Source organism: Melospiza melodia, chromosome 30, assembly GCF_035770615.1.
Source record: "Melospiza melodia melodia isolate bMelMel2 chromosome 30, bMelMel2.pri, whole genome shotgun sequence".
In the NCBI taxonomy this organism is placed as follows: domain Eukaryota; kingdom Metazoa; phylum Chordata; class Aves; order Passeriformes; family Passerellidae; genus Melospiza; species Melospiza melodia.
The window spans coordinates 2481951-2504131 of record NC_086223.1 but is presented as its reverse complement, the minus strand read 5'-3'; the positions used below and the strand labels follow the sequence as shown (position 1 = coordinate 2504131).

Sequence of the window (22181 nt, the reverse complement as noted above, 5' to 3'; positions counted from 1 at the left end):
CAAAGAAATACCCTTCCCACTCAATCTCAGATGTACTGAAACCTCTAATTCCACTTGCAAGGATTTTCTAATACCAGATGAATGCATATTCAAACCAATCTGATGGCAACAGCCTCTTCACTGGCAGTGCAGATGTTGGTTTGTGCTTACTATGAAATGAATTCACATGGTAGTACAGCTGCCTCCTTTCTAATTCTTTATACACTGTTCTAGACTGTCCTAGGCCCAAGTGGCCCAAGTTATTGCTTACCCAACAGAAATATAAATATTTTAAGTCTCTTGTCACATATAGGCAACTCTCATTTTAAATTCATGAGCAGCACAGGGAGGGGGCTAAGAACCTACTCATTTGTTCTAAAGGGCTACAGAGAGGGTTGGCTGCAGGTACATGGTTATAAATGATTCAACAGATCATTTTTTGTTGATCTGTTATACAAAATAACAAAGCAAGCAAACTACCCAGGGAGTGTTCCTCAAACACAGACGAACAGATGAGAACCCCTTCAAATCATGGGGAGGGGGGGGCAATATCCTGTGTGCTCTTTGTGCTGATACCAGCGACACTCTGCGTCAACATAGGTGGGGTTTCCAGCCACTGTGCTTCCTCTTGGACCTGTATAAAGGTGCACAGTGCACACTCAGCTCCTCACTGGCGTCTCTATCTGTGCCGATTTACCTGCTTCAGCCCAGAAGACAAAGAGCAGAAATGGCATTCTCCGCCCGCAGCACCCAGTGGAGTATGAGCAGCCGTGTCCAGCCCTCTGCACCCAGTGTCAGCGGTCTGACCTCCAGGAAAATGTCCTTCCAGAAGATCCAGGCACCCAGTGTCTATGGGGGGGCTGGGGGCTATGGCACCCGCATATCGACCAGCAGCACCAGCTCTGGCCAAGGCCTGGCAGGGAGCCTCCAGCTCAGCATCACTGGGAGCGATGTGCTGCTCACCGGCAACGAGAAATCCACGATGCAGAACCTGAACGATCGCTTGGCTGCCTACCTGGAGAGGGTGCGCTCACTGGAGAAGTCAAACTCCCTGATTGAGAAGCAGATCAGGGAATGGTATGAAAAGAACACCGTAAGTGGAGGGCAGGACTACAGCTCCTACTTCAAAACAATTGAAGAACTCCGAAATCAGGTAAGAGATCATAGAGCCCTCCTTAAATATAAGAATTGCAATTATCAGTTGTGAGATCTCAGCACCTCAAGACTGATGTGCAGAGTCACCGAGACCACCCTTGAGAGACTCGAGAGTCCTAAAATGTTGCCAGAAGTGTCTGGTGGCTAGACTTTAATCCCACACGGGAGACGACACCTGTATGAAGATGAGAAGATTTCACTAGAGTAAATGGTGAAGAGATAAGTTAATTAGAGTGTAAGACACAAAGTTTAAAATTTCTGTACAAAGAAGTCTAAAGAAGTAAGATAGAAGAATTGAGGCGTGTCCTGTCCTTCTTCTTCTTCTTCTTCTTAGCCTCCATCTTCTGTAGTGATGTTAGCACTTTAAAATTAGTTATTACTAAAAGTGCACTAGTTAATAAGAGTAAAAAGTATTAAAGAAAATTGATAAATATTGTATACGTAATTTTGAGTACAAAGATAAGTGACCGCCCTGGAGGCTCTCAGTGTGCTCATGGCTGGCTGCTGTGCAGACCTCTGTCAGGCCGAGAGAAAATCTTTTAGATAAACAATTAATAAACACCAAGACCGAGAAAAAACCTGAAGCCTTTTCTCGTCCTTTGAAGCGCGAGCTGTCCAAAGCCACCCCGGGCCTTTCCAAGTCATTGAAACAGCCGAAAAACCGACAATCAGTGAGACAGAGAATAAGCTATTGTAGAAAATGTACTTTTCCACATTGTAATTGGCCTAGCTGGGAAGAAAAAGTTCATTTTTTATCAGCTACTAGTGTCAGATTTTCAATAATTTGTAATACCAGATATATGCCTGCAGTTGTGAGTAATCTCATACCTGAAAAATCTGTGACTCTAACTAGTTCTATGATATTTGCCTTAGGTGGCTTTAATTAGAGAAAGTAATAATGGTAATCTACATATTTAAATATAGTTTAGCAACAGTCTATTTCAAAGTGGTGTATTAGAAAAAAAGGGCAAGCACTCAGGAAAAAAATTAAAGATCACTACTTAAAATAGTAAATTTCCACTGAAAACAATGAAATATTCCCAACAATCGACTGACAAGTTTGTCAAAACATGTTTCCAGAACTTCCTTCAGTCCTTTCTTTTTATTTTTTTATCAGTTCTACTTCCCAACATTTAAAAGCATATCCCTTCAGAGAACAGTTCATCCTAACTATTTGATACACTTATTTTATGGCAGGGCAATTTGTCTTTTAGACATCTCTAATTCCTTTCATGCACTTCAGATGGAACTTAGCTTAAAACCAACAGACAGCTGAAGTGAAGGAGGATGAAGCCCACTTACAGTACTCATTCCCAAGAAAGGATCAAGTGTGAATTTCTGTGCAAAGTTTCATTGCTTGTCCACCATTCCTTTTAGATTTCTGCTGCCCAGATGGAAAATTCCAGACTTGTCCTGCAGATTGACAATGCCAAGCTGGCTGCTGATGACTTCAGGCTGAAGTAAGTTCCATGATTTTATATCAATTCTCTTTCATGCTCCTCTTATTTAGGAAAGCTTCCACTTACTGGAATTGGTGCCAAGAAGTGAACATTTTCATCTTTAAGTTCAATGAAAATTTCACAATGGCTGCGGTAGTTACTGATTCTAACATTTACTCCAAACTGTTGCATTCCAATGATGACACAAGGCACTGTATTGTACAGGTTTGAGAACGAACACCTGCTCAGGCAGAGTGTGGAGAGCGACATCACCGGACTGCTCCATGTCCGTGACGACCTGACCCTGACCCAAGCTGACCTGGAGTCCCAGATTGAGAACATAACTGAGGAACTTGTTTTCCTTAGGAAGAACCATGAGGAGGTGAGAACAGCTGACCACTGCCATGGAGAGGGGTTTTGAGTGGCAAACAACCTCACTAGGAAGCATTTCTATCCTTCCTGGAAGCAGCATAACCCTGTGTGACCCTAAGGGACATGCAAGCTGTCAGGGATCAAAGGCTGAACACTCCTTCATTCCAGGAATGAAGGAGTAAAGGTTTTCTCTAAGAAAATGTATGGTTCAGGAACTGCCATCCCAAAAGTACACAAATGGGAGCCATGACTTCTCCCTCATTCCACAGATCCGGATCTGAGGAAATAATTTTTATGATACATTTATCTATGATATAACATTTATTGCTACCAAGTAGGCGAACTGTTCTAAGATGAGGTGCACTAAACAGTATTTACAAGGTTATTAAGTTGCCTTGCCCCAAGGTACTATTGAGGATTAGTCCTGTGTGTGTGGATGTTGAGTTTGTGTCCCATGGCCAGGAGTGACAGCTCCCTGCAGCTGGTGCTAACACAGTTCCCATTGCTGCAGGAACGTGAGAGGCTGCGCAAAGAGGCCAGCGGCTCTGTGAACGTGGCGGTGGATGCTGCTCCCGGCATTGACCTCGCAGCTATCATGGAAAATATGAGAAAGCAATATGAAGAAATGGCAGAAAAGAACCGCCAAGAAGCCAAAGAACATTTTGAAAAGCAGGTAAAGTCAACAGCTTAAACACCAGCAAGAATCTCAGTCATGCCTGGCTGCAGTTCACAGTCCCTCCATTCTCCATTCCAGACAGCAGAACTGAACCAGGAAGTTGCCCTCAGTGTTGAGCGGCTGGAGGTGCAAAGGAAAGAGGTCACAGAACGGAGACAGATCTGCCAGAACCTGGAGCTGGAATTACAGTCCCTGCTGAACATGGTAAATTACAAAAAGCAAAATAAGGACTGTGGATAGCAGAGAGTTACACAGAGGTGTAATAAATAGAGGATTAAAAGATAATTAGAGGAATGAGGGGCTTTACAATCAAAAGGTTATTTTAACACAAAAATGCATTCTCTGAATAATGTGTCACTGTTCTTGCCATGCACTACAGAAACAGACCCTGGAAGCCTCTCTGGCTGAAACAGAAGCACGGTACAGTCACCAGCTTGACCAGATACAGGGAGCAATTTCCAGTCTGGAGGCTCAGCTGAGGCAGGTCCGAGTCGACATGGAGGCTCAGAACAATGAGTACAGCATCCTGCTGGATGTCAAGACTCGCCTGGAGATGGAGATTGCCACGTACCGCAGGCTGCTGGAGGGAGAGGAAACCGGGTGAGCACACATGTGGCTTTGTGTGTTGGTTTGGGTTTTGTGTCAAAACTGCCTCTTTCCAACTGCTTTGAGGTGGGGAAGCCCATTGTCCAGTTCTCAGCCACACAATCAGAGCAGGCTGCTGTTCAGGCTGGGCTACTGAAGCTGCTGTGGAATTTTGAGGTGGCTCTTCCAGCCTACAGATGGTCATTGTGAGCTGGGGAGTTGGGTACATGTTCACATGTCAGGAACACCTGTAATGCAGTTTTTGATCAGCTCGTCTGTGTGGGTTAAGCAGAAAGTGGAACTTCCCCCCAGATTCTACCTGTTCAGCTGTTCTGGCTCAGGAACTAGATCGGGTGTACCTGGCATTGCAGAGATCAGTCTGCAGATTAACTGTACCTACAGCTTATGCTTAGCAAGTTTCTCTTCAACTGAGAGAACTCGTTTCACTGAGTTGTCTTATGATTCCATGTCTTGATGAAAGGGGATTAGCTGTCCTGATCAAACACATAGGAAATGCACATGGATGTTCAATACATGAGTTGCCATATATTTACATTTTCTAATTTACAATTTGAACAGGTATTTAGAAGAGATGCCAACAGTAGAGGTGACAGAAAAAGGTATGTCCCACCAACTTCTTTCTGTTTTGATGGTGGCCTGTTGAAATGTTATGGAATGAAGTAGCCTGATATAAAACAGCAGATTCGGAGCAAATAATCAGCCAGTGGAATCTCACATCAAGAAAGCAATCAACTGTTTGGTTACCCTATAAGGACTGATAAACCTGGGTTTATATATACAATTCAGGTGCCCAGTATAAAATCACAGACTCACCTTACCCATTCTGTGATTCTGTGAGTCCTTAGAGACCCAAAAGAACAAAGAGAGAGTTACTGAATTCCCCTCTGGAGAACTGCAGAAGCATCTGCTTCTCCCTGCTAAATGCACAGGGAGACTGAGACTTCCAATTAACATATCCAGTTTCATCGTAAAAATTTCCAGTTTGGTGTAAGTCTATTCCAAAGTTTTAGGTCTACAAGTCTGTGCTAAACAAAAGCAAAACTATCAAGAGTGCTAGAGAGTTACTGAATCCAGTATGCAGTCTATGGGCAACATATTCAGTATCCAAAAGAGAAGCCACACCTCAAGTTACCTCAAGGACCTGTGGATTGAAGATGCTTTTTGATATTTCCTCATGTAGCAGCAATATTACTCTGTCAGTGTACATTACATTAAATTACTTCTCTTTTCAATTTCCTTAACAGAATCAAGTAAGTTTAAGAAGATCAAGACAATAGTTGAGGAGGTGGTTGATGGCAAGATTGTCTCCTCTGAGGTCAGAGAGGTTGAAGAGAAGATGTAAATGCCACCAGCAGAAAAGATGCCTCTGAGTTCCATGGAGCTGACGCCAAAATGAAAAGGGTTATAAATAATCTGAACTAATTCACTCTTAACCCCAGATGGATTAAAAAATGCCAAAATCTCAAATCTGTTGTTGTTGTTGTTTTTGTGGGGGGAGCATTAATAAAAATCTGTAAGTCACAACATAGAAGACTTTAGGTTTACTTCTATAGTGACTAAGTACCTTGATGGAAAAAAATGAAATCAGCCTGGTATGAATGCATAATTGCTTCCAACACAGATAAAAATGGAAGTATTAGGTTTTTAAAATGTATTAAGGCATCAGTTCAGCACGCCTTTTCTGAATGTGAACTCCCACTCAAACATAAAGCAATTTTACTTCATTAACGCCTGATTTTCAAATACATAAGAAGTGTCAATTTGCTTTTTATAATATATTAACATGAAAAAATAAAATGAAGAAGCCTACTTGATATTTTTCACATTCTGTGAATGATTATGTCACCAGGGACTATGGCAAGCTAAGATATTTTATGGATAAAAATATGTTTGAAATTATCTCCCTCTCTCTCAAACCCTCCTGTGCCAATAATGTTCTGTGTCCCATAGGGAGGCCCCTGTGCCACACCTGGATTCTCAGTCCCAGGAGTTTACATTTTCCTCTTGAGAACATAAACACACAAAGCTCTTCCCTATGAAACCTCACCTGTCCAGAGCTATGTACTGTACATAAACAGCTGCCAAAGAACTAATCCTCTGCTTTCACTGCCCCGAGTCACTGAGACCAGGCTATCAGCTCATTTCCACACAAATGCTTTACTTACACCTTTGATCTTCCGCTCTTTTCTGCCCCAAAAGCACCCCATGCTCCTGAGTGCGGATAAATCAAAAATTAACACATTTCAGTTGACAAATCCAATTATATAATTAAGCCAGGACAAAGGAAAAACGATTTTCCATTTATCAAAATGACTTCAAAAGAAAAATATACTGCCTTGGGAGGGTTCCCATGCTCAAACCTGCACCCAGAAGCGCTACATTTGATCTTCAGATTTGTATTATAGAAAGCACCAAATACAGAAATCAGATTTCTTATTTTGAGATAAAGCAAACTATTTAGCACACAGAAAGGTCAGTTCCAGCTCTGAAGTACAAACTCTATATGCTTATAGACTACAAGTATATCAGTCTGAGGTATTTCAGTGATGAAAGGGTTAGGGCATAAACCAAATTCCAAATGCTATTTGGTATAGGTATATTTATATTTTCATATTAATGATCACCTTGCAGCTCACTGAACATCCATGTGCCCTTGGACACTTGATGGTCACTTTTCTTAAGCATCCAGGAGCACTAATCCAGCAAAGACTCCTGGCTGAAGAACATTATGAAAAGAAAGACATTCCTGCCATACAGGCTGAGAAGCAGGGATCAAAGGGATCACTCTGCTGACTTAGCAAACTCCTGTAAGAACAGCCCCAAATGCAGGAAGCACTGCATCGGCAATGACAAAACAATTATTTAGGAGGGATTTAAATGCTCCATTGCACATGGCAGAACACAATCATGATGTCTCAGCTCCACTCCACCCATTTCCCCTCATACAAATACCTGGAGGGCACCAGATTTCCACTCTCATTGGCAATTTAGGTTGGCACATACCATTTCGGTTGGTCAAAACATACTAAACTGACATCTCCCCCAAAGAGGAGGGAGAGAGAGAGTGAAAGCTCTCCCCAGGAGGTGGGGACTCCTCCTGAAACACCCACTGCTGTCCCTATAAAGCTGCCCCTGCTCCTGCTCTGCTCTCTGTTGTATCCTGCACGGGGCAGATCCAGGCACCTCGAGCACCATGGCCCTTTCCATGCGCACGAGCGGCGGGTCCCGGCAGTTCTCCTCTCGCAGCGGAATTGGAGGGGGATCTCTGAGGATGTCCAGTTCTGGTGGTGGAGGAGGCTTTGGTGGCAGTGGGCTTGGCTTTGGTGGGGGGTCTGGTGGAGGCTTTGGTGCAGCTTCTCTGTTGGGTTCAAGCTCTGGCTTTGGTGGGGGCTTTGGGGGCAGCTCAGGTGCAGGACTGGGGAGCAGCTTAAGCAGTGGTTTTGGTGGAAGCTATGGAGGTGGTTTGGGTGGTGGCTATGGAAGTGGCTTAGGCAGTGGGTTTGGGGGAGGTTTGGGAAGTGGTTTGGGCAGCAGTTCAGGTGCTGCTTTTGGAAGTGGCTTTGGTGGTGGCTTAGGGACTGGTTTTGGAGGTGGGTTTGGCCCTGCTGGTGCTGGAGATGGTGGCATTCTTTCTGGCTCAAAAAAAGAGACAATGCAGAACCTCAACGACCGTCTGGCTGCATATCTGGACAAAGTCAGGTCTCTGGAGGATGCCAACACTGAGCTGGAGCGCAAAATCCGTGAATGGTATGAGAAAAATGGCCCTGGCACTGGCACCCCTGGATCTGGGAATGACTACAGTAAATTCTACCCCCTCATTGAAGATCTTCGAAACAAGGTAGCAAAGCAATGTATTAAATGTATCTTTATAGTTGTAACTCACTTAATAGTATTAATGAAAATAACAAATTTCTTTCAGCAACTAAGAGCACGTTTATCCTTTGGTACTGACACTTGCAGTGACCTCTGTCACCTTGCACTAGTGACGTGGTGAATTTTTCCTGTACATTAAAGCAGTTCTGTAGCTGTGATTTGTCTAATCTGAATACAGGAGAAGGCAGTGATGGAATGCAGTTCTACAAACCCTTGTAGAACACAAAATTTAAAGCCATTGCAAAGCCATGAAGCCTTTGGGCTGTAACATCATTCTCTGAACACTGTATTCTAGATCATCAATGCAACCATCGACAACGCGAGGATCATTCTGCAGGTCGATAATGCCAGACTGGCTGCTGATGACTTCAGACTGAAGTAAGGATATCTTAATGTTATAAAAACTCCTAAAGGAAAAAATTCTTTGGTACTAAAAATCTCTTTCTTTGTAGAATACTTGTAGTAGAATTATTAAACAGTATTATAATAATTATGTGTATTAAGTTTTCAAATTAAAGTTAAAATAAAACACATTAATAGTCTGATTTGACTTCACCGGCCATGTAAAAAATAATATTTAATCCCTTTATGCATAGATATGAGAATGAAGTGGCTCTTCGGCAGAGCGTGGAGGCTGATATCAATGGTCTGCGCAGAGTCCTGGATGAGCTGACCATGACCAGGGCAGATCTGGAGATGCAGATTGAAAGCCTGAATGAAGAACTGGCTTATCTCAAGAAGAATCATGAAGAGGTATTTTTTTTCCTTTGTGAATTGATAACAAGATACATGAAATTGTGACACATCAAATTACTCCCTTGTTTAAGCCAGTGGGAGTTCCTGGGTTTCATTATAGGTTCTGTTTGCTGTCAATTTTTGAGTTTGCTGAAAGAGTACGACAAACAATCTACAGATCCTTGTTGAAACAGAATTTGTATCATTTATATTTCTTTACATATATTTTGGTATAACTATTTTGTCTTTTATTAACAGAACCTTCTCTTTATTTTCAATGTCTCCAGGAGCTTCAGGGCATCCAAAGCAGTGAATTTGGCCAAGTCAGTGTGGAAATGGACGCTGCTCCAGGGACTGATCTGACCAAGCTTCTGAATGATATGAGAGGACAATACGAAGTCATTGCCGAGCAAAACCGTAAAGAGGCCGAGGCGTGGTTCAATGAAAAAGTAACAACCAGAGAGAGCAAACTCAGTGAAATGCATGGGAAAATGAGTTCAATACTTGGAACAGTAAAATTACACCCCATTCTTCCTTGTCATTTCAGAGCGGGGAGCTGAAAAGGGAAATCTCCACTCACACTGAGCAGCTCCAGTCAGGAAAGAGCGAGATCACAGATTTGAAAAGGACTCTCCAGAGCTTGGAAATAGAGCTGCAGTCTCAGCTTGCCATGGTACGTTCTGGGAAGCTGCTGACTGCTCAGAGCCAATTCAGCAACTTCAAAAGTCTTTTTACACCTAATCCTATTCCATAGAATTGAGGATTTGCATTTCTTTCCGATTAAATCCTATATTCTTTTAGTTCCTAAATAGCAGTAATATATCTAACTGGATTGCAAAGAGCATGTCACAAAGCAGATGAGTTTTACATTACATTTAGGGAAGTGACAAGGGAAAGTTTTCAAACCAGTGTTTTCAAAAAGAAAATAAAACCTTCTGAGTAATGCAGCTGTGCTCACTCCCTTAAACTACTTCAGTTGGTTTTGTTAAGAGATTTTTTTCCTTAACCAGAAATTATTTAATATCTTTACACAGAAAAAATCCCTGGAAGACACTTTAGCAGAAACAGAAGGTGGTTACTGCGCTCAGCTGTCACAAATCCAAATGCAGATTGGGAACCTGGAGTCGCAGCTTTTCCAGGTCAGGGCTGACATGGAGCGCCAGAACGCGGAGTACCAGCAGCTCCTAGACATCAAGACTCGTCTGGAAATGGAGATTGAAACCTACCGGCGCCTGCTGGATGGAGAGTTTGTGTAAGGAACTGCTTGACACAAAATATCTCCTTGCGTTTATTTTCTGTAGCAAAATCCTTTCCAGGAAAAAAAGAGGTGAAATAAGTGGAACATTCTCCAAGTGACAATAAGGCACATACTGTGATCTGAAATATCACTGTGACTGAGGAGAGTGAGCCATTCTGCTCACTATTTAAATAACCTATCAATGTCACCATGAAAAGGGAATTTATCCTGATCCTATCACACATCCTGCAATAGTGATGTCTCTGATTCCCTTTTAGGGGTGCTGGACAGGCAGTTACACTTGAAAGCTCATCCCTGACAGGGTCCAAATCTCAAACACAATCACTGGACTCTTCTCAAGGTAGGCAGAACTTGATTGAGTAATATTTTGTTTCTAAAGTCATTCTTACAAATCAAATAATGCATGTTATCCTGTTTAACTACATCAGAGAGTTCATTAAAATCAGAAGCCAGCTGGAAAGGAAAAGGGGGAAAAGGGGGTACCTGGTCATGTGCTGCTTTGGTTTATCATTTTTAACACACTGATAAATATTCTTTGTTTTGTTCATGATGTTTAGATCCAACCAAAACTAGAAAGATCAAGACAATTGTCGAAGAAGTGGTAGATGGAAAAGTTGTTGCATCCCACGTTAAGGAAGTTGAAGAGAAGATATGAGGCACAATCTGATGTGGCAAAGGATCCATTTGCTCCCAGCCAAAATGGATAAATAACTTTATTCTTTTGTATGAAGTGATAAAACACTTGGCTTTGTACTCACAATCTTTTAAATAAGACAAAGTTGGCACTTTGTCCTTTCATTCCTTGCAGACATACAATACATTTCCTGCTTCACTCTATCAGCCTTACCTGTATGATTTCCATTGTGTTCTTTAAAAATATCATCAAATCTCTGTTCAATAACCAGAAATATGAAGCACACATTTAATCAGAATTGCCTTTTTATAATCTTTAGTAATCAATAGATAAAATAATTTTGCTGTTCTAATCTCATTTTTCAGTTTTCATCCCTAATAAAAAGTACTCACAAGCTTTAATGTATGGGTCTCCCTTTATTCTCCACGACCCCCTCCAGCTGTGTGGTGAGCCAGCAACAAAACATGAACATTGAAAGCAGCTAGAATTGAAATTTCCATAAGTCCTAGGAAAGATGCAACGGCTTACACCTACCTACCTTTAGCCTTCAGCAATCTCATAGCCAGGTGTTCCCTTTACACCTGAAAAAAAAGATAGAAAAAGAAAGCATTAGTTTATACCATCCCAAGTGCAATACCTTATGTTTGTCTGATGGATTCCTAACGCTTTTCTTATGTAAATGTTCTCATCCCATCAATGACAAAAACTGACAATATTTTGGATTTAGAACTACACAGAACAAGGATAATTAAGACACTTTTAGAAAAGAGAGTGGACAACAACTGGAAGACAGTCAGCTAAGGAAAAGAAAATCCAAACACAGGATCCTTTCACATGTGCCAACAGACACAGCCAAGAACAGGGAAGCCTTTTTACAGCAGGAGACTTTTAAGTGGTACAATACTTTGACTTTAAAAAAATGTGTGTCTTATGAAAGTTTACTGCCTGTTTTATTGTATATTCTCATTTAGAGCCAAAAATGCATTTCTCTCTTTGCTAAATTTTAAATTTCTATTGAAATTGGAATTTTTAAATGCATATCTCGCATTGTGCACTACTGAAAAAAAATAAACAAGAGGTAAAAGGAAATAGGTAAGAGTCACTCTTAGCAGACAAGAACATTGGGATCACACAGTGCTCCAGTGAGCAGGAAATGAAGAAGCACAGCACACCAGACAACCTGTGCTGGACCTGCCTGGGAGCTGCCAGGAAAGGGGAAGAACCCCACATATATCGTGTGTTGTGTGTATTGAGCACATCAACACCTGGCACAGGTTCTGAAACACCATCAGAGACAACCCAGACCCTTTTTCTGACAGCAGTGATGAGTGTACCTTCACCAGAACTCACCCTGCGGAAGAGGAGCCAAAGCCCTTACCACAAGTTGCACCAGCACTACCCACCACCAGAAGTGCTGGTTCCTCTCCCTCCTTGTGGTGTTTCTGCCCATAAAAGAGGATGCCCAGGAGCCCAGCTCGTTTCTGAAATGGGACAGTCCTCAACAGAGGCTCAGGTCAGACCTCGAAGCTTCATCTCACTGTGTCTCAACTACCTTCAGGGATGGAAATTCTGTGACATCCCTAACAATGGTGGAGGCACCTGCCAGTGACACTGCCAGCAACCCAGCTGTGCTGCTGGAAAGCTCTGCCTTTCCATGTCCTCTTGCCAGAGCACTTCATGCTGGGCAGCTGCAACTTTATCCTTTGCTTTCTCTCTCTTACCCTCACATTTCTGAGGTTATAAAACCCCACAGTTACAGCGTCACAAACACCATTAAGACGTTGATATATTAATTTAGGCGCTTAATTTAGTAATAGTTCTTTTAGCGCTATCCTTTGCTGCAGTAACCTGCTGCCAGGACGGGCTGACAGGCTCTGAGCCCCCTGCGCTCCCCAAATTGGGCCGCTGCCGCTTTAACGGCCCCGCGGCCGCAGCCCCGCGCCGCCGGCAGCGGAGCCGGGAGCCGGGGAGGATGGGAGGAGGAGGAGGAGGAGGATGGAGCCGGCTCGGCTCCGCCGAGAGATCAGGGCAAAGTATGACTCGCTCATCACCCGAAATCAGATAAAGACCGTCAGCTCAGCAAGGACGCAGGTAATGCCTCCTCACAGCCACACACCTTGCAGAGTACGGAGCCATTCCCTGGCCGTACAGTTCCTCCCGCAGCCTCTATGAGGTACAGTAATTCCTTTCAATGCAGCAGATTTTCGGGGAAGGGACGTGGATTTTACCGCAGTAAGATGTGAACTAGAAGAATCGGAAATAGATTTTGTCAAGGGTATGGATTCACGCTGAACGAATGCTGTGTAATTCATCAGGATGCTTTCTGTCCCTGCAGCCGGGCTATTGCTGGGATTTAAGGAATGATGACATAGGCTGTAACAGGGTAACCTCTAGCTCCATGTACTTATCTCAGAGGAAAAAAGAATCCTGAAGAGAATCCTTTTATATACAGCAATCTTTGCCATTTTTAGCCCTCTGCTAAAGTACACTGTACCTTTGCAGGAACTATTTTCTATTGCTCACAGTAAAAACTATGTTTTGCTCTTCAGCAAATATCAATTCTCCCATACAGCTTGATTAAATGTTACCAACACACAATGCTGCTGTTAGGGATTTACATACAAACAGCTCTAAACCCAGCTGAAATCAAATAGCAAAACAATTTGGAGCCACCAAATGTAAAGAAATTCAGGGGGGAATCAGGAATTCTGTCACCTTGTAGTCAGGTATTGCAGGGATACCAGAGGTTTGTTTTAAGGACAGGCCAGGCGCTGCTGCAGCCTGGCTGATCCAGCAGCAGTGCCAGACACACGGCAGCTGCACACCCGACAGGGAAGCCAAGTTTATCTTTGTGTTGGCACAAAGCAGCCAATGCACATTGGTTTGATCCTGTCACATAAATTCTGCAGTACCCAGGCAAGAAAGGGGAAGCAAAGAACATTGAGGGGTCACTTGTGGATGAGACAAACCTAGATTTTCACCAAAATGATCATCTGGTAAAGTTGCAATAGGTCAGTATGTACAGGGGAACTAAACGCTTATTTTCCTTAGTTCATAAGACTTGAATTAAAGAGATTGTTTTCTTAAAGTCAATGTCATCATAAGGGCCTGCATAAAGCAGCAAAATATGCAAAAGAGCAAGTGCTGTTTCAAAGGCTTAGGGCATCTTCACCACTTGCAGGGAAACTCAGAATCAATAAAGAAAAATAACTTCTGTAAGCCAAGCAATCATTCTGGAAGTTACATGCAGGAACATATTATCAAAATCAAAGATAAGTCTAAATTTAAAATGATCTCACACATGATCAGGAGTGGTTTTAAAAAGCTATTATCAACAGGATAAAAGGAAAAAAAAAAAACCACAACAAAACTCTGAAATCAAAAATGCATTAAAATCAAAGCACCTTATTCAAACTTGGAAGCTTGAACCATCTGCAACTCCTCTAAGTCCATTTACTCCAGAGGTAAGGTCTCAATACAATTGGGTAATTTGTATGAGAATTCCTCTAGGACAAAGGTGCCAAGGATAGTGATGTGGCCAACCATTTCCCACCAAACACAGTGAGATAAGGGCTTTTCCTCTACACAGTACAGAAAATATTAACTCCTCACTGTGACCTTTCACACGTTTATACAACTCTAACAAAAATTCCAAACATTTTTATGTGCCAATTTATTATTACTATTTAAATATTTTTAATATTGTTGTCTTTTGCATGTGCCCTGTAGTTAGAAGAAGGTACAAGTAAAAGAATGGACAAAGATGCAGAAGCACTAAAGGCAGCCAGAGCAGAACTGTGCGAAGCCCGACGGCAGTGGCACCACATGCAGGTGGAAATCGAGTCTCTCCATGCTGTGGTAAGAGTCAGAAATGAAACCTGAAATCTCACGGCAAAAAGGAGTCTTGTCCTTGATGTAAACTATCCCACAGTCAATTTCTGTGCCAGTCACAGCCACCATACTGCAGAAATCCCTCATTTGGGGGGCTGCAGCTCCTCACAGAGCCCTCGCTCACACACACTGACCCAGCACATGTTCTGGAGCAGGATCTGCCACTCCAGACACATGTGGTGTCCTGTTTTCACACCTCTCAAGGATATATTTGCATGATAATCCCTCACCAAGCTCGTGGTCATTCTGCCTTACCAATTCAAAGCATGTTTATGACTTTTTTTTAATGTGTGGACCGGATTTATCAATTCATTTGTGATAAAATGTCAGCCATTTGCTCAATTCAGCAGTACAGAAAGCTCCAAGAGCACACAGACACTTCATACAGCACTGAGCTGGACATTATTTAACTGTAAAATCAGAGATCTGTAAACTCAAGGCAGTGGATTGTTGTGCAAGACATGGCTACACTTTCATCTGATTTTAAATTACCACAGATTTTACTAGAAAACTTCTCAGCCAAAGTATTACCTTGAAATACTTTCACTCGTGTTCTTAAAGAATAATCTTACAAGAACTTATGTAAAATACAGTTTGTTAATGAAACCATGTATGTCTGTAACATCTTTGCACACAAACTTTCCAGATCTTAAAATATGACTTCAATTTCACAGGAAAAGGGTTTGGAACGTTCGCTGCGGGCCACGGAGCAGCAGTACCACATGCAGCTACAAAATTTGGAAGGTGAGATTGAATGCTTGGAGAAAGAGTTGTTGGAAGTGAGAAGAGGAATTGAGAAACAGCTTCGAGAGCATGAAATCCTCCTGAACACGAGGATGAAGCTGGAGGAGGAGATAGCGACATATCGCAGTCTGTTGGAGCAAGAAGAGAGCAGGTACTCGCTGCTTACAGAAAAAGATCTCACATTTATCTTCCATTTCTGAAGGTCTCAAATAATCAGAATTGTAAATACATGAGCTAAATATTAAAAAAAAAAATACAGTATAAAATCTTAGAAAAGGTTTCATTATAAGGTAGCTTCACTGAGTGGGGAGTTGCTGGTGCTCAGTGTCTCACACACATGGCAGAGAGCAGCTCAGTCACTGCAGCCTCACTGTGGGTCACTGGGATCCTGTGTCCCCTCAGGTGTCACAGCACGTGGGGACAGTCCACACATGTGAAGTGCTGGGCAGGGAGTCCCTGTCTCACACCAGGACAGACCTCTGCAGGAAACTGCACAGATATTGTCAGACACTTCCTCCAGTTCTGGGCTCAGAATGAGAAATCCCAACAAACAGTTACCACGATCAAACAGAGCTTCTCATGATTCTCACACTTTTAAATTTCTCACAGCTGTTCATATGACAAGTTAGGAATTACAATCATTCAAAAGTACTAGATGCCTGTAATCTTTTTTTTTTTTTTTTTTGCAGGTTCCGTTGCTCAATACCTGCCCAGAAAGATGACAAAAAACCCAGCACTAGCAAGATCACCTTTATGCTGCCTTCAGGTGAGTTGTTTCAGGCACCTTCTCCTTAAGGGATTTTGACCCTAACTGTTCACAACTACTGACAAACTCCTGAATATTAAAAAAGGACCTTTTCCAATGCATGGGAAATACCTTGCTCACTGTATACTTGCATATTCTTTTACAGAGGATGTAAAGAAGCACAAACCAAAGAAGGTGGAGCTGATGACAAAACAAGCAATCCTAGATGGAAATATCATGAAGGAAAGTGCTGAAGCTCATGGCACTGTACAGTAAGATAAACAGGAATTTCACAAAATAACAATTGGAAGGAAAGGGTGGAGGTTACATCTCAGCAGCTTTGAGTTTTCCCTTATTTGGTATCTGTTATATTGTGCCCACATAGCCCAGCAGCTTCAGAAGCAGCGAGAGCTCCTGAAGGTGCACTGAATGGCAGTGTTTAACAATACATTACATTTAAAAGTTCTTTTTATTAACATTGGCATCATAAGCAAACAATACCATGCTGGTGCTTCTGATTTGTAATTTCTATTTCTGTTAAGAATGAAACTATGAATAATTCATCTCACTAAGGCTGAAAGCAAAGAGCCCAGACCACATTTGGGAAGTCCCTCTGGGGCATATTTATGCACATAAATTCAGGCTCAGCTGCTCCAACTTGCTCCTTGGAAACTCCTACGTTTCCCCAAACAGGGGAGGGAGAGCCTGGCTCCCAAGGAGGCATGTGAAAGTCTGTAAGGATGTGTTATTCAACCTGAAATTACTTTAATAGTATTGGATTTACTCAATTTTTTTTCCCTCCTGCTCTTTAAGCTTTTTTTGTAGAGTAATTTAATGTTACCTTGAAACACAGTGTAGTGGGCCATTCCTAGCACTGAACCATAATCAGCTGCTGAAACAAATTAATGTCATCATAAGGTCCACCAGCCTCACCCCATAGGTGACATTTATTTTTGTGCAGGAGCTTTGTCCATCACACATCCAGATCTGCACAGAGCTACTCTGCTGGGTGCAGTGTACTCAGCTGGGTGAGGCCCCAGGTCCTGACTTTCAGATCTGAATTCTGACACACACATAGAGAATTGAATCAACAGGATTTGGGTGCCTCAATATTCCTGCACCAGCCTATTTTACTTCAGCCCTTTTTTCTCTTTAATGTAATATAGCTCCACATTCTCAGGTTTGAGCCTAAAGTAGATTTTCTCCTCCCTATTCTGAAGGTTTTCAGATGCAGGAATTCTGTCCTGCCCACTACAGTACTGAGGTTTCTTGCAAAATTTTTGAGCTTGGATTCCAAACTTTCTCCTTGGAAACAAACTGCCTAAAGTATTTGGAGCAGTGGTTTTGTAGCCATGTCTACCTAGAAGCACAAAAACAAGAACATAATGAACCTTTATTTCGCTTCTCTGGAGAATGAACCTGGAAAAAAAAGACACCACTGCTATCTCAGTACATATAAAATAACTCGACTCTTTATGATGCCATTTCTCTCTGTTTTAAAAGCAGTTCTGAAGATAGGTAACTAATACAGCCTGAAAAAATCATAAATACATTTTCTTTATTGTTTCAGGACAGAAAAAGTGGATGAAGTGATCAAGGAATGGGAAGGTTCTTTCTTTAAGGACAACCCTCGCTTAAGGAAAAAGTCCGTTTCCTTGCGCTTTGATCTCCACCTGGCAGCCACAGAGGAAGGGTGCTTGCACACAAAAAAGAAAACCCTCCCTGACATTGAAGTCAGGCTGGTGATGAGGAGATCCTGCAGCATCCCATCCATCAAACCTTAACTCAGCCAGTTCCCTCAGAGTGCATCCACAAGGGGCTCCGGAAATAAGCAGTAGATGGACTCCCAGGGCTGCTGTCTGCTCCAGCCACAACAGCTCACCCAGCACTTGGATCAATACAATCAAACCATTCAAGTCCTTTAAAGGAAAGGGGGTTCCAATTCCAAGAAACCCAACTTCTACTGGTTTTATACTCTGGGTACAGCCCTTTCATATTCTCATTGTTGTTGTTTTGTAGAATTTCACCAAATATTACAAAAATTTATAGTTTGACATATTCTGCCTTTGTAAAAGAGAACTTGTTTTCTCTTTCCAAAAATGAGAAATGCCTATTTGCTTCTCTTAATTATTCAATATTCCATTCATATAATGACTGGTGAATCCTTGCAATAATTTATATCACAGCTGTCATACTTCCAGAAATATATTTTAAAGTAATTCTTTCTAACAGCAAAACTTACATACGAAAATACTCTTAAAATACACGAACTATTAACAAAGAGTTTTCTTTAAAAAGTGGCTAGTATTTTTAAATTCCTTTTTTTCAGGCAACAACTGAGCAAAAATGTCTTTACATCCATTTTAAAAGTGTTGTTACATGCAGTAACATTTTAGCCATATTGTTCAACTGATTTTGAAGCAGCAATTTCCCCTGAAAAATCAATCATTTTCTTATGTGTCCAAACACACCCTTGTACTACAAGTCTTTTAATCAAGGCAAATGAAATTACTCTCAAATTGTTCAAAAGGGAGGAGTCAACCATTTGAATGCTGGTATTCCATTAATTTTGTTTATAATAACAATGTGCATTAAAATATCTTCAACAAATTCCACTTCTGACAAACACTACAGGTAAGTGATGCTGTTGATCTAGTCCATGTGACAAGTCACTGTTACACCAGGGTACAACTGTTACTACTTCAAATTGACTGGGCAATACAAGGGCTACAAATTCAAGTACAATTCAACCAGACCCCTCAAGAACCCCCCACTCCTACCCAAAGTAGCTGTGGGCAAACACAAACCCCAACAGTAACCCTGCACCGGTACACAGAGGAACAGCCATCCTTCTCTAAAACCTTCCAGGACAAATTTCAAACAAAGACTCAAAACAAGATTGTATGAAGCTGACAATGATTGTTTGTGAGGATTCTGAAGAGGATGGATGTCACAGGTCCCACTGGAACACAGGGATTGCTGGGGCTCAGAATCCACACACAGGATTTGCTGGATTACAGCAGCATGTAAAGGATTGAATTCAGTGTCAGTATCTGCCTTATTACTTATGGCATGTGTACAAAAGTGATACTGCAGATTCTTTCAGAGTTAATTTATGCTTCCATCCTTTGTTCATGGTAAGAACAATGCATTGATATTGCCCTGTCCTGTCTGTACTGTATCAAACTCGCTAATTATCCTTAACCTGAATCATGAGCTGATGTTGTTACCACTTGAGTACTTGGCATCCTGAATGTATCAGCCTGCTCCAGTATTTTCACTATGCAGCTTTTTTTTTTGTGCTTAGACTCTGTACATTTTACAATACTTGAATTTAAACTAAGTTTTAATTGCTTTAAGGCACTTTAAACAGGGATACGAATTTACCAAAGTAAATGATAGTACTACAATAAAAAAAAGTATTAAAATGGAGTTTGTCCATGCAGATTTTGTGTGTGTCAATATCTTCTCCTTAAGTGGAAAGGAGTAAAAGAAAAATGCAAAATAAAAGTTGCAGACAGGAAAATCTGTAGCATTGTAACAAGTGTTCTCTAAGATCCTCTCTGCAATTAGAAAGACACAAATTCCCTCAGAATCTTTACCATAACATGTGAGTGTCTTCCTGCTACAAAACTTACTCTTTTTACCTGGTAAATCCAGTCACCCTGGCTATTTTCTTTATGTGTGACTTCCTGATACTGACTTCAGTAGCTTCTGCTACTCTAGGCCTGGTTCAAGAGGACATTCTGGTTTTAAATAAGATTTTCACCTCTTTCAGTAAGTACCTATTTTTGCATTATTCACAAATTCCATCTCTCAAAATGTAAAGAACTCTCTTTTGTTCACGTAGTAGTGAAATTCCACAAGTGTCAGCGTGAACTCCACGTGGGCATCAAATAATAACATCTCACCCTCAATTTTAGGTCACTTTAAAGCTGAATTTGAAAAAAAATAACACTGAAGCTTAATACTGTGGCAGAGAATGCTTCATTTCTGTGGTTCTAATTAAATCCAGACCAGCTGAGCCTCTGCCAACCAGCACCTGCACACGGCTGATGTAAAAACGAGTTTTATTGTCTCAATCTACTTCCCAGTGAATGTCTGTCCTCATTCCAGAGCTTATGAAACTGCTGGTAATTAAAACAGTTGGCTAAGAATCAGTTTTTACATCCCCCCTGGTGAGCATGGTGCAGTATAAACAATTCCATTAAATCAGTAAAACTACTCATAAATTGTACAGGATATTAAAAAGTGTACGCTGGCAAAACCTTTCACTATCACAAGATGGAATTGAGGTAAAGAGCATAGAAAGAAAAAAAGGGGAATAAAACAAAGTAGGAAATACACTGATGGCTTTGAAAACAAATAATGATTTAGAACTATTAGTGTGGAATGTGAGTTTCCATAAATGTACTTGAACACCACAATAAACAATTCAGTTTCAAAAATAAACATATTAAATAATTCAAATTTTTAAATTAAAGTTAAATTTAAAAATAGTTAATAAATATTTCAAAATTTCAATTTTTAATTTAACATTAGATGCAATTTACACTATCAACAAAACCATGTTATTAATAAACTAGAAGTGAATGTGTGAAACTAGGGGGAAATCTAGTCAAAAGCAGGAGGGAAAAGCAAGTTATTTTTCACCTCTTACAAGTATTTTCTCACCTTTTCTTCACCTCTTCCTGCCCCAGTGAAGCTGGTGAACTAGTGCGATGTATTTTGCAGGCTGAGGAATCTCTTCAACTCTTGCTTTAGTATCAAATTGAAGTCACAGATTATTCTGCTGCATGGCAACAAATGTCCATTGTGGGTACAGTCAGCAGAATCTAAGCAGATGAGGACAGAGCTCTTGTCTCTTTATTTGTTCACAAAAATAAGTGTATTTAAGCATGAAAACAAACTGAGCCTGTGGAACTGCAGGCATTAAGAAAAATGGACTTGCAGCAACCCATGTTCAGTTACTTTTTCTTCTTTTCACCTTCTACCATCCTTTTGGGTTAGGCCGGTACCATCCGCCTTGGCTTTCCTTCAGATCCACCCAAATTCTCCCTCATGAATTTCTAGAAATACATCCTATTGGCCACGGGAGAGCATTTCAATGCCAAACATTCGATTTCAACGTCAAACACTCAACATGAAACTTTCTATTTCAAGCTTCACTGACAAAGTTTTCATATTTAATTCAGTCACCTTGATAATTTGCAGTGTAAAAGGCTCTTAAAGCTGAAAGCTGAGGTCTGGAACTCGCCATCCTCTTCACACCCTCAGAGCCACACCCTTCACCTTGGTTTGGTATTTCTGAGGGTTTTACCTATGTGTGATAACTTTGCTGATTTCTGCAAAGAATTGTGGACAATTCCACTGCTCCCGGCCTACTGGGTAATTTATAATCCTGTCTGATTCCGCAGCAGAGTGTTTTGAGTTGGTCAGGCTGATTTAGTTAACAATTATCATATATTATCATATTTATTACCCGGGGTCCATCTGGCTGCCTTCACAGCCGTCTCTAACGCCATCGCCTTCCTCTGACATTCTCCCACACACCGGCACCTTCCTGCTGCCCTCAGAGCTCATCCTGCTCCACTCAACCGCCTCTGCAAGCGCTGCCATCCCAAACAGCCCTTTCGGCACCACACTCTGCACAGACCAGGACTCGGCAGCACTGACGGACGGTTCACCTGACTCCATCGCTGCTTTTTATGGGATACTATTCGGGCTCGGACACGACCCCGCAGCGTTTTCCGTGGCCTCACAGCAGCCCGGGGACTGAGGCGCTTCAGGGGCCGCGCGCAGCCCGTGAGGGGAAAAAGGCGCCAAACCCCCCTGAGGGGCCGCGCGCAGCCCGTGAGGGGAAAAAGGCGCCAAACGCCCCTGAGGGGCCGCGCGCAGCCCGTGAGGGGAGGAAAGGCGCTAAAGCGCAGCGGGCACGAAGCGTCCGCAGGCCCTCCCTGCGCGCCTGTTCTGCGCCGCAGATTCGCCACCGGCAGCCAGCACTCGGGGCACCGTGACCGGGGTTCCCAGCGCGGGGGAAGGGGATGAGCGCGGTTTTGGGAGCCTCGGTAGCC

General features: G+C 42.0%; 3 protein-coding genes and 1 long non-coding RNA gene across 6 annotated transcripts; 3 read left to right on the top strand and 1 right to left on the bottom strand.

The window, feature by feature from the left end:
• The first annotated feature begins 706 nt into the window (after positions 1-706).
• Positions 707-5694, top strand: LOC134431115 (keratin, type I cytoskeletal 20-like). The gene is made up of 8 exons (XM_063179104.1): positions 707-1132; positions 2512-2594; positions 2799-2955; positions 3457-3618; positions 3700-3825; positions 4001-4221; positions 4786-4826; positions 5472-5694. The coding sequence occupies exons 1-8, from the start codon at positions 707-709 to the stop codon at positions 5567-5569; spliced, it is 1314 nt and encodes a 437-aa protein (XP_063035174.1). The 3' UTR covers positions 5570-5694.
• On the bottom strand, positions 2789-21942 carry LOC134431117 (uncharacterized). Its single transcript, XR_010030941.1, has 3 exons — positions 20782-21942; positions 11266-11308; positions 2789-4201 (listed from the first exon to the last, which is right to left on the bottom strand). It is a non-coding gene; the product is annotated as an uncharacterized LOC134431117 (long non-coding RNA).
• LOC134431114 (keratin, type I cytoskeletal 12-like) lies at positions 7421-10748 on the top strand. 2 transcript variants are annotated; one of them, XM_063179103.1, is made up of 8 exons: positions 7421-8065; positions 8396-8478; positions 8697-8853; positions 9123-9284; positions 9383-9508; positions 9870-10081; positions 10351-10433; positions 10651-10748. In XM_063179103.1, exons 1-8 carry the CDS (start codon positions 7421-7423, stop codon positions 10746-10748), a joined length of 1566 nt encoding a protein of 521 aa, XP_063035173.1. The 2 variants fall into 2 exon arrangements, with proteins under 2 accessions (XP_063035173.1, XP_063035172.1); XM_063179102.1 differs by having other exon boundaries at positions 9870-10087.
• On the top strand, positions 12681-19539 carry KRT222 (keratin 222). 2 transcript variants are annotated; one of them, XM_063179105.1, is made up of 6 exons: positions 12681-12818; positions 14457-14585; positions 15293-15513; positions 16052-16128; positions 16274-16379; positions 17678-19539. In XM_063179105.1, the coding sequence occupies exons 1-6, from the start codon at positions 12723-12725 to the stop codon at positions 17889-17891; spliced, it is 843 nt and encodes a 280-aa protein (XP_063035175.1). In that variant the 5' UTR covers positions 12681-12722; the 3' UTR covers positions 17892-19539. The 2 variants fall into 2 exon arrangements, with proteins under 2 accessions (XP_063035175.1, XP_063035176.1); XM_063179106.1 differs by having other exon boundaries at positions 12761-12900.
• Positions 21943-22181: the final 239 nt, after the last annotated feature.